Source organism: Carettochelys insculpta, chromosome 8 (genome assembly GCF_033958435.1).
Source record: "Carettochelys insculpta isolate YL-2023 chromosome 8, ASM3395843v1, whole genome shotgun sequence".
Lineage (NCBI taxonomy): Eukaryota > Metazoa > Chordata > Testudines > Carettochelyidae > Carettochelys > Carettochelys insculpta.
In genome coordinates, this window is record NC_134144.1 from 5,250,402 (window position 1) to 5,263,020 (window position 12,619).

The 12,619-nt window shown below is 45.6% G+C and overlaps 1 protein-coding gene across 1 annotated transcript; it reads right to left on the reverse strand.

The window, feature by feature from the left end:
• Positions 1-6,257: 6,257 nt before the first annotated feature.
• Positions 6,258-11,648, reverse strand: LOC142016707 (interferon lambda-3-like). The gene is made up of 6 exons (XM_075000867.1): positions 11,639-11,648; positions 10,375-10,541; positions 9,258-9,335; positions 7,994-8,137; positions 7,611-7,703; positions 6,258-6,356 (listed from the first exon to the last, which is right to left on the reverse strand). Exons 1-6 carry the CDS (start codon positions 11,646-11,648, stop codon positions 6,258-6,260), a joined length of 591 nt encoding a protein of 196 aa, XP_074856968.1.
• Positions 11,649-12,619: the final 971 nt, after the last annotated feature.

A 12,619-nucleotide genomic window follows, 5' to 3' on the forward strand; every position in this document is an offset into this window, starting at 1 on the left:
CAACACGAAAAGTATCTACAAGCCACTGCTCTTACAAGAGCAAACCTACCTCTCGCTATACTGGCTGTGGGCATCACTGAAGGCCTGAGAGGAGGGGAACGTGGAGAGCTTTGCTTTTCGTTGTGTTGCCTCCATTCTCTTTCACCTGCCATCTTCCACGTCGATGGGAATTCTCTCTTACCAGGACCTGAAGAGTATGCCAAGCAAAGGCAGAAGCTTGTTAGATACATGACCTCTTCTGTCCCGTCTTGTAATTCACAATGAAATCAAAACTAAACACATTAGAAGTTATGCATTCATCAGTTCCACAGCCCAACAGCCCACAAAGGCACCTCTGCACCTAGCAATGGTAATTAGGTACCTAAATGCCTTTAAGGAGCCAGACCGACATGTTCGCTATCCAGGAAGTACCATGAATAGGTGGTGTTTCAGGGTGCAAGGCAGGAAAGTTGACTAGTTCTTTCACGGACTGACTATGAATGGGATGTCCCAGAGCAGCAGTCTGCATGTGGCTCTTTAAGGACTTCTTTGCGGCTCTCGATGCTATAATTGCAAAGTTTTTTAAAAAAAAACCTCATTATTTTCCATAAACAGTGAACACCCTCCAGGAAATATGTCTTACAAACCATTGTGTACACGCACTGTTCTTAAAATAGGGGGTTACAGAAGTACAGTATGACATAATTTACTAAGGATTGTCTCATATTCACATGCATTGTGGCTCTTGAATTGCTGAGTTTTTTTTTTTTTTTTTTTTTTTTTTTAAAAAACTCAGTAAAAAACCTCTTCTTGCTATTTTGGTTGCTGACCCCTGTCCTAGAGCTAAATGTTCCAATTTTTACTATACTACATAATTTTCTCTTTAAAAAGGTTGGCCAATTATTTCTTCTATGGCATTAAGTCCCTTCTATGCACTAAACAGCATTAGAAATGTCCACCCTGTCCAACCACTGAGTGTCTGCTCTGCCAGGGCTCTATTAGAAAGGGCCGCAAACAGTGTTTTATTATGAAGTATTTTGCTATTTTCTGATGGCCAGATTCTGTATTAGGGCTTAGCCCTTCAATCTGGTGCAAAGCCCAATGAAATCATCGGAGTCTTCCAATCACTTCAACCTTCAGGAGGACCTAAGGGAGTTCTGAGATGAGCAGGGATCCCTGTAGTAATTAAACACCAGATATTTGGGAGGGTGGCCCAGGTATCATTATACCATCACAATGCCCTAATGGGATGTATTTGACCACTTCAGCAGGCTAAGAGCAGCCATCAGCTGACCTTACTGTGCAGAACTTACTGTCCAGATGGGCACAGTATGTGTGTGGTTGATAAGGACCCAAAAAAAAGTCACATCTCATTCACCTTCCTTATGGAAATAATCCTGCAAGACCCCTTATATTGACTAACTGTTCAGGCCAGAGCAGCAGCAAGGAATACAAAAGGCTACATAGCAGGTAAAATAAATCTAATTTCACTGCATTGACACCTTGCTTCAAAAAATATGCATGCCTCAGTAACTAAGTATGAACAACAGCACAGCATTTCTGGGTTTATAAAGAGGGAATCTTATGAGGGTTTTCTTTTCTTGGCACATGGAGTGTAAAGTTCATGGAAAAATTATTTTCCGGAGCAAGGGAGCTTTCAAAAAGGGGGGGTTTCCTTTCAAAGGAACCCCATCCACACTGTTGCTTTGGCTTCTGAAAATGGCTCTTCTGGAAGCCAAATCATGTGGGAATATGAAAATAAGGTGTGAGGTATTTAAATCTGCACCAAATTTGCATTTCTGATAAACCATATTTGTATGCCCCTTCCAAAAGGGAGGGGCTGCGTAGATGCAGCTTAGTGAAAAAGGAAACCACAACACAGACAGCACTTAACGACATGTTTGGAAGATATTTAAAAATAAGTGATTGTAACTTGGCAATATATTTAAGAAAAACTTATTTGCTATGATCATTTTTATTTTTTCACAAAAAAGTGCAGGTTCTCTTATTATATTGATTAAGTATCTCACAGGGGAAATATTCGCCTAAGACCACATTCTCGGAAGCTGAATCCTCTCCACTAGAAATATTAAAATGAGGAATACCGTAACTTCCTTATTTCTTAACTTACATTAACTGAGATCAGGTTGTAATAGGCACCATTCCAAAGCAAGTGCACACAAAGACAAATTTGAGGCTTCATGTTTGTACAGGGCCAATTCAAGAAGCCTCATTTGAAAGAGAGAGACCAGTCAAATTAGTAAGTAACTTATTGCTGGGCTTGGAAAAATATTGTAAAAACAACTTCCATTCTTGTTTGTTTAAAATTTTAAGTGCATTTACACGGGCTGTGTTCATACTCCTGAAGTGTTTGTTTTCCACAAACATGGGTGTAATTGGGGATTAACAGTAGAAACAATCAGAGAAAAAAATTAAGTATGCACACTTGCAGGTATTTGTAATGAGCAAATATACCAAGTTACTTCCTGAGAGTGTTTGCACATGACAACTGATTTAATAAATTATGCTCATCTGCCCAGGAAGAGAGGCTGTATCATAGGACTTATGGTCTGCAGGGTGATCCTGAGCACATCTTTTCAGGGCTGTGCCTCAGTTTACCCATCTGCAAGACACAGAAAGTGATACCGCTGTCCTTCATGGAAAACTTTAAGTGTTACTGCCAAAAACCCCTATGCAACAGCTAGGTAACACGAAGCCAATCAAAACAAAAAAGCAGCCCAGCAGCACTTTAAAGACTAACAAAATAATTTATTAGGTGATGAGCTTTTGTGGGACAAACCCAAGAAGTGGCTCTGTCCGATGAAAGCTCATCGCCTAATAAACCATTTTATAGCCTTTTGGTGCTGCTGGACTGCTTTTTTGCTTTGATAGACTAGAGACCAAACACGCTCTCTCTCTGTTGCTATGAAGCCAATCAGTTTTAGGTTTGGTGGATCAAATGTAATACTTTGTTGTTTGCTAGTCAAAGCCATGCAGAAATTTTTTCCAAATCACAACAGTCACAAACAAATTATTTTGTTACTCTTTCAAGTGATGCATGACTGCTTCTTTGTTTCAGTAGGATAAACTGTTATCAGCAGGTAGGAATTTTGCAAGCAGAAACAGGCAATTGCCCAACTGTGAATTATCCACTCTGCTGGAATTGCTAGTGGAAAAAACCCCTCGTGGAAGCGTTAGCTCGCTGAACAAGCTGCAAAGGGGGCCGACACCAAACAGAAGTCCTGCTTGACTCCCCCACCACAGCATACGTCTGTCTAGCCTCAAAGGAGACCACTTGGCTAGAGCAAACAGGACCTTCTCCCAGCTCCCTTCTTTTTCTACTGATGGCATGTGACACCCCATCCTTACCTGCAGCTCAGCTCCAATGCAACCCGTGCAGTGAATGCACCGCAGCCGCATGCAAGGAATATATCAGCAGCTTTTAATTTCCTCCAACCAGGAGCTAGAAGGGACACGCTTATAGTGAGCTATTTACCAAATGACCCAATACCATAATTCTCCTAATAGAATCCACTTAACCGTAAGCACAGTAGTACTGTTGCCCCAGAATGCACCATATCGGCTCTGGCTCAGGATCCGGGTTCCCTGTAACCTGAGCTTGGGCGGCCAGCCAGGAGAGATTCAGGTGCTGCCCAGCTGATGAGCAGAGCACCCACAGCCAGCAGCCTGTGTTTCTGTTGGTGGTGTACATCTGCTTCGCGAAGCACAGCAGGGTTATTTGCTGTGTTTTGCAGGTGGGGAAACTGAGGCACGGCACCGGAAACGGGCCTTGGTGCGCACCCAGTGAAATTTATTCTGCCCATGGAGTGGAAAAAATGAGAGGGAGCCCTGTGAGTGCAGCACACCTGTGGCCTGAGGGAGTGGTGGCTCCCCGATTTTGAAGTGATGCGCAAGTAGGGAGGGGACTAACTGACAATTTCGGAATATTTTGGGTGTCACGTCCAATCACACTGGAACAATGTCCTTCGCAGCCAAACTATTTTTGCCTTTTAATTCCAGAACTTCATCCCCATGGGGACGATGATGAGCGTTCACCAAGACTGAGAGTCCAGGCTGGAGTCTCTGCTTCCCTGAACCAGGCATAGTCATATGCACACCTCTGCCAAATGGGCACAGCACGTGATTGCTCTTTGCAGCAATGGAAATAGCAAATCCAAGTGCAAGGGACTGTAGCAATACTGCCCACTCAAAAGAGCCACAAATCACAGAAAGGAAGGACCTGTTTCTCTGCACCTCCATCTCCCAGGGACGGGAAGACAGCTGCAGCTGCAGGCCCCGTTCTCCCTTCCCACGCTGGGTGTTATGGGGAATGGAGACTCCTTGCACCACCCTCGTCTACTCCTGTGGGAGCGGCGTTGGCAACTTTGGGGGAGGGCTGAGACCCTTCATGCAACAGCCCTGATTGGCTGCTCTCCTCCCAAGACTGGAGCTAGTAGGAAAGACAGCCAATCAGGAGCCAGGCTGAAATTCCCAAGTGGGCTGGAGATTGGTACAGCATCACCAGGCAGACTCCAGCCCTGGTGAAAATCCTGCAATTTGTGAAAAAGTCATGAGCCCTGACACCACTGCAGCAGCTGAGAATCAGGTGATTGGTTGTTATATATCCTAGAATAATAATACCACAGTGTTCTTTACTGGTAACTCTCAAAGCACTTCACAATGAAGTTCAATATCGTTAGTCCCATTTCACAGATGGAGAAACTGAGGCACAGGGCCGTGAGGTAACTTGCCCAAGGTCATACACTATGCTAGTAGGTCAGTGGCAGAGGGAAGAGAACCCAGGTTTCCTGAGTTCCCATCCTCAGTATCTATCCCCTGCCACAGAACACGGAAATTGGCAGGCACTGCATACTCTGCAATACCAAGGGAACATTTTTCCCAGAGCTGTGTCCTGACACTGAATTCAGTGCATACAGATACAAAAGACATAAACAACAATACATTACAGTCAAGTACCAGTTAAAAGAGAAGAATTTCACTCTAGTGGAGTGTGTCACATATATATTGGAGTAAGTATAGTATAGTAATCATACCAGAGAGGAAGCCGAGTTAGTTGGTATCTTCAAAAACAACAAGAAGTCCTGTGGCACCTTGTAGACTAACAGATATTCTGGAGTATAAGCAGGTGCTGATGAAGCAGGTCTTTGCCCACGAAAGTTTATGCTCCAAAATATTTGTTAGGCTATAAGGTGCCATGGGACTTCTTGTTATTATAGTAATTATAATAGCTGGGGTTTGGTCTTGGTTTGCCTGGGGTTTTTTTGGCTAATTTAAGGCCTCCTAATATTCAGGTCTGCCACTAGGGTTCACCTGGGATTTGTTATCATGGGAACATACCTATAACTTCATACTTTTCCATGTTATGTCCCTTCTCACCACCCAGTTAATCTAAGCCACTTTAATGTCTTCTGCTATCCGGAGGTAGTCCCAACCCTCTATGCATTTTAGCTATTTTCTGGCTTTGGAAGTGATAAGATCAGAACATAGTGCAGTCACCAAGCAGAGGGTTAATCATCCATTTGTATCACTTCAGCTTTTATTTTACGTCTTCCATTTTTGCAATAAATATTACAAAACAGACCATCTGGTCAATAGGCACATAAATAAATGCTATCGACAATAAATAATTTAAATAAACTCTGACTTGCTTAAATAAGGATCACGTCGGCTGGCTGAACGTTATGTCAACCAGAAAAACCAAAATAAATTCTAGGAATCTGTCTAAATACAGCAACTGTCTCTGGACACCAGAACTAGCATCTAAGACACTAATGAAATATGAAGTAGTTTTAAATAGATAAATAAATAAATAAATAAATAAATAGTGCAAAAAAGTCTGTTAAATTAAAATAAATAATGGCAGCACTTAACATATTATTGCAAATACTTCTGTGTAGCAATAAGTCAATGCAATAGTAATATTGTTCTCTTGGGCAGAACGTTAGTTCCTCTGAAATTGACAGCCTGTCTCCAATTGATTCCAATGGGAACAGGTCCTGCACTTTAGCTGCAGATAAGGAATTTGCTTCCAGCAGAACAGCTACTGGCAACTGGAGTCAGGGAGGCGTCATCATGCAGCTCAGTTGCATTGGAGTCTTTTGTACAGGAATGGGTATCCATGGTAAGAAGCCAAGGTAGAAAAGCATCACTCCTGGTTAAAATACAGTGTCCTGCAGAAAGCGTTTAGGGTTCCCATTCACTGGGTTCTCCAGCATCTGTCTAGATCCACTGGTTGAGACTGTGTAAAGACCTGGTGGTTATCTGCAGCGCTCCTTGTAGGCTGCGCAGCTCAAGTCAGTGTTCAGCATTCGGAGGAGATTGAAGATCACAGCTGTCTCCAGGCATGCAGGAGTTTCCTGGGACAGGAGAGAGGGAGGGAACACGTTTGTAACGGAGAACGGCGAGTTTACAATGGGCCCAAAGAGCTACTGCAGGCCCAATGGAGGGGGAGAGGTAAAAAAGCATGCAGAAAACAAGTGAACAGAGCAGTGTCTGCACAGGGACATCCAGGAAAGCTATCTGAATTAACAGTGCGACTCTTAAGTGGGTTAGTTAAATGCCTGTGTGAATACCCTCATTCCAAACGAAAGGGCTCTGAGTTTGGCCATTTCCCGTCCAGAGATCATTTGAACACTGACTAACTGCACCCGTTCACCAATGTGATGCACTGTCACTAATCCACTTTGAAGGCACATCTTTAGCTAATTCAGATTAATTTTCCTGGATGTCCCTGTGTCAACAAGACATTACAAATACTCTAACCTAAGTAAACACTCCTTTAAATTGTGCCATCATCGGCTGTAATTCTGTGTATATAACAATGCGTGCTGCAGTCTGTCATGTCACATAGTGAGGCTGAATGAAGCAAAAAGCACAATGATCTGGGCTAATAATCAATTTAAAGTGCATCCTGAAGAAGGCCTGGGGTCTGGCAACCCCACCCAGGTGCTACACCTCTTCCAAGTGAATAGCAAGTTGGCGTACAGCACTGCCCACAATGCGAGGGAGGGGGACCATCCGCTGCATCAGCCGTTTACACAAATGTAAACAATTTGACGAGGCACAAGGTGTGGAGGGTAGAGGATCAGATGCCACAGGTTTATCTGACTCTGCGATTTGCAGACTTGGAAAAAGTACCCAAAAAGTTACTTGAGTGGCAGCCACTTTGGGAGCGGAGGTGGTGTACTTAAGTACAAGTCACTGGTGTCCCTCTAGAAAACTACTTGAGTAAAAGTACATACATGCACATTACATTTTGATTGTACTCAAGTATCCAGATGTGAAAACAGCTGCACTTTTACTCAAGTAATTTCTGGGATACGCTTCCCACCTCCGGCTATTAGGCTACAAGGTGAAGGTAGTTTTCCAGATGCCTGGTTTGTTACCGGCTGACAGCAAACGTAACAACCTTCCTGAGGTGACAGATTTGTCAGCTCTCTGAACTGCTTCATACCCAGGGCACATAGTCTGCAGAAAGGCCCCAGGATAATCTCCAGGGCACAACCATGCCCTGCCCCCTGGGAAGGGCAGGGAGCTGATGGTCCCATACAGATCATTTCCCACTACCATGTGATGAAAGTTCTCCTTGTGCATTTGCCAAAGAGACTCACCGTCCTCTTGGCTTTCTGGACTTTGTTGAGCCAGGTGGTCAGCTTCTTGTCGCTCTGATGGGGCTGAGGCTGATGCTGATGCTGATCCTGGATCTGAAAAGCAAATCAGTCTGTGAGGTCGACTGGCCCTTGAGCAGAGACTCCAGGAACAACGGCGGAGAGGGCGCCCATGCTTGTGACAAGATCGACTCGGTGGCGGTTGATCTGCCAGGGTTCCATTTAGCTTGCCCCAGGGGGATGTGCTAAATCGAACTGTCGTGACACCACGATTGACCCTGCTACTTCTGGATTAGAGTGGTTTAACCTGCAGAGTCTGGATCTACTTTAGAAATTAGTACTCCCTGCCCCCCTGTGGCAAGAGACATTTGCAATCCAATACTCACGCAGCGCTTTATGTCATTTCTGATGTAGCCCAGAATTTCTAATGGGCTCGAGAGCTCCTTGGACAGACTGGGATCCCCAAACTCCTTCAGCATGTCGATGGTGAAATTCAGCTGTGCCTCTACCAAGATCATTCTGTCGAGCACCTAGGGAGAGAACAGGAAGATAAAACTGTGTGTCTAGGGGAGTGGCAGACTCAGCCCTGACAAGGAATGTCTGCGTTAGCAGCAGGTAGGTGTCATCGACTTATGGAGACCTTACAGCCAATGGGAAGAGACCTAAGACACCAGGGAGGTATGATTCCATGATACTAATCTTGCACCTTTGGACTCTGTCCTTTACGTCAAGATTTCATTTTCTGTTTCTAGTCACTTTCCCCTTCTTCCCTGTAATCCACCCACCTTTTGTGCTCCAGATCAGTCTCAACGCTGTTCTTACGCTACAAGGCTAGGAAGACATATTCGGGCAGGGCGAGGTGATTTTGGGTTTTTATGCTGGCGAGCTGGAGATCTTCAAAGTTTCTGGTTTCTGGATCTCCAAAGTAGCTGTGCCCAGATTTGGAAATGGTTTTAAAGAAAAAGATTCTCTCGTGGGAAACCAAAATACGGACACTAAAGATTTCCTGCCACACGACCTGGAGCGGCCCAAGGGAGGCAGGTTAACAAAGTTCAGTCTGGTCACAGCTGGCGAAGACAGGTGTGAATGAGGTGGCTGTGCCAATACCTCTGCTTTGTTGAATGCTGAGGATAAGGTGAGTATCATATTATCAGGGAAAGGTGATGTCAATTTGTTTCCTCATGCAATTATTTGATAACATCGGAAGCCAGACGATATGGTGCTCTCCCTCCTGCCCCTGTTTTTCAGAGGCTTCATGTTACCATATGCTAAATATTGGGCTACACTATTTAAACTGATCCAGAGTTGCAATGTTGGTCTGGCTTTCCAGCCCTAAGGATATATAACATAGAGATATAGAATAAGGGCCAGATTCCAATCTCAGCTGACTCCTTTGTCATTTGGGAATAAATTCCTGTCCATGACAAAAACAACAAAGAGTCCCGTAGCACCTTAAAGCCAAATGGATTTCCTTGTTGTTTTTACAGCTACGGTCTAACGTGGTTATCCCTCGGAGGCTGGCCCACAATCTTACTGTGCATCTACCGAAGGACTGCCTGAAATCAGAATCCAGCTAAGACGGTGGCAGTTCTGCAACTTTGGAAAGAAGCAGCTGTTAATTGGTGTCTCTCAGTAGAGGTTTTTTCTTACCGACAGCTCTTTGACTTGCCAGTCACGGTGGAAAATACTGGTGGTGCATATTTGGGTGGACGGCAACGTGATGGTCTCCTGAAGGCACGAAATGAGAACACACAGAACCGTGTAAAGGGAGCAATGCAGGGAAGAAATGACCAAATTCTTCTCTTAGTCTTCACGTACAACCCAGTTCAGGCAGGCAAAGGTGCAAAATCATGGTGGCATTTTACTCAACACCCCCACCCCCTAATAATGCTACTGTGCGAGACTCCTGGGTCTTTACAAGAATGTGCCAAAGGTGGGACAGAGGTCAATAACGTGTTCTTCTTATATTGCTCTGCTGGGGTCAGGCAGCGAACTGCATGTATGCAGGAGCTAAGCTGAGACCCAGCAGCATCCTTTAACGCCTGACAGGGAGGCTATCTTGACCACTAACTCGAGCACTGGACTGTCTCAGCTTCTGCGTTAGTGAACATGGAATGTTTGGTTGACTTCAGAACAAGTGACTTCATCTCTCTAGCGCAGCTTGAGGGCATGACATAAATTTGGGGTCCTCTCAGTGTCAGTTTAAGTGTCTAGACTCTATTATCCTTGGCAGGGAAAGACTGCAGACCGTTAAAATCTGGGTCTCATTCTCTAGGTTTGATGGTGATTCAGAACAAAATTTGAAACCCTGTCAGAACTTTTGGAGGTTTAAGATCAGGGACAGTTGACATGGTATGAAATCTGAGCAGACCAGCTTCTAAAACTCCTGCGACCCACTTGTTTCTGGAACACCCACTAAGACAGCCTGTCCCTTCTTTGCCGTAGCTACTTCCTTTCTTTCCCTGCTACTGCCTAGTCTGTGATTCTGTCTTAGGTCAGTTCTCACCATCTCTGCATCTTTCCACATCTATGATCCCCGACTCTTCAGCTATCGGAATACTTCTCAGGAGTGAATATTCTGAGATGTCCCCTTCGTTAACTAACACCAGATGAAGGATCACCAACAAAGAAGATGCAGAGACACTTCTCTCTATCTTATCTACAACCCAAATTTCCTCCCATCTTAAATCACCAGCCCACAGTAATATGCAGAGAAAGCTACTGTTGAGGCTACACCCTAGCACTCACATATGTTCTTTGCACTTACAAATTTGTCCCTGACATTGTTGAAGATGATCTGTTTCCAGGGTAGCAAGGTCACATAGCTTGAGAGGTGGCACTCTCTCTTCTGTTCATCTCTGGGAAAGGCCTCTGTAGACATGGCCCATAGCGTCAGGACAAGGAGCAGTTTGCAGCCCATGTTCATCTTTTTTCCTAATTGAATCAGAAAAAGGGAATCAGACGGTGCTCCATTTCCAGGCTCCATGGACTATCGACTGTCCTGTTGACAGTCTGACAAACAGAAAAGAAGGGATTCAGGAAGAGGTGGGTAACAATCCTGTACTTGGGGTGGGGGTTGACCCCAAAGATCATAGCTAAGCAAACTAAACTCTTTATTTACTGATATTTTCTAGGCCAACTCTCGTAATTTACAACCTGCCTGGCCCTAATAATAAAATTAAGTGTTAGGGAGGTAGCCATGTGGGGCTGGAGCTTCACAGAACAAAGCAAGCAGTCCTGTAGCACCTTGAAGCCTAATGCTATTATTTATTAGGTGAAGAGTTGTCACAGGACAGGCTCGTTGGAGTATGTCGGTCGGTCCTGACATTTTCACAAGTGGTGACCCCAAGTTGCACCCCCAAACCATTCTTATGCACGTATATGGAGATCCACATCTCACAGTGCTGGAAGAGACCTTGGGAGGTCACTAAGTCCAGTCCCCTGCCTTCTTGAAAGGACCAAGCACCCTCCCTTTTCTTTTTTTAATCTATTGGCCCCAGCTCCCTAAATAGCCCCCTCAAGGACTGAGCTCACAGTCCTGGGTTTAGCAGGCTAAGGCTCAACCCACTGAGCTATCCCTCCCCTTTTTCTAAAAGGGGCTTCCTTAAGAGCTGAACTCACAACCCTGGTTTTAGCAGGGTAGTACTCAAACCACTGAGCTACCTGTTCCCCTGATCACCACCACACCTTTCACAGACCCCACGCCCTCATCAAAGCCAATTCTAGCCACTATGCACGCTCTGTTCAATGAAAGGGGAAACCACAACAGATTTTCCGGCAGCAATTACCATGACTCGAAGATATCGGATTTAAAAATAACAATGGATTGTAACTTCGCAATTTATTTAAAACTTATTTTCTACGGTCATATTTATATACGTTTCCTTTTTTTCCCCCCCCACAGGTCCCCTGCAATAACTTTGCCCACCCTCAGGAGTCTCCAGTCCCCAGGTTAGGCCCTGTGGGAGTACCTCAGAGCAGATCGGTCCCTTACGCCCACATGCTCGGCAGAAGCCCTAGCTAGCACTTACCTTGGAGCATGTTTGCTGGGAAATAGCTCTTGCCACCTCTCCTCTGTCCAGGCAGCTTGGCTTCCCTCTGGTCTGTGGCTGTGGTCTCTCCTTCCCATTGCTCTGGCTTTTATACCCTTTAGGCAAACATGAAAGCTTGTTTTGCTTTAGGTGAAGGAGAAAACCCCACAGGTTGATGCCGCAGCTTGGAAACTGGAAACTGAAAGCTTCTTCTCACTCATAACTGTCCAGCTTCCTGCGTTCCAGGGATTCCCAGGTGTGGGGAGCCCTGTGTGACATGATGACCAAACAACGCAAGGGCTCCCTGATCTTAGCCCTGCCTGGTGTCCAGGTTTGCTACTCAGCAGCACTTTAAACAAGAGCCCGGCGGAAAGCGAACCTGAGCCACATTTGTGGCAATGCGCCAAGGGGGGAAGAACCACCCACAGGCTGTCAGTGTTCTGAGAAAGGGAGGCTGAGAAACTGCTGTCTCAGAGCTGGCACAGCTGGAACGGGACCCAGCAGGGGGGCAGGACGGGGCTGGTGAGAGACTAGTAGATATGTCAGCCGTGGTACCACACAGCCAGGGGAAAGCAACAGAGGCTGGAGGCACAGAGGTAGCAGCCTGCCAAGGCACCCCAGCCCCAGGGCTCTTGTCTAGAGAAGGCATCAGTGACTCTGTTTCCCTGCTGGCGAGGGGGCTGTGTACTCACAGAGGCGCAGATGTAAATCAGGACTCTGTGTGGAGGGGGGTTGTAGGCAGGGAGCAGGCTCTGACAGGTGGCCAACAGGAAGCCACCTCACAGAGACTCCTGGTTAAATCACCAGCAACAAGCCTGAGCTGAGAACAACAAGAAGTCCTGTGGCACCTTATAGACTAACAGATATTTTGGAGCATAAGCTTTCGTGGGCAGAGACCTACTTTGTCAGACGCATCTGACTCCTGGGGGAGAGGCGTCTGATGAAGCGGGTCTTTGCCCACGAAAGCTTATGCTCCAAAAT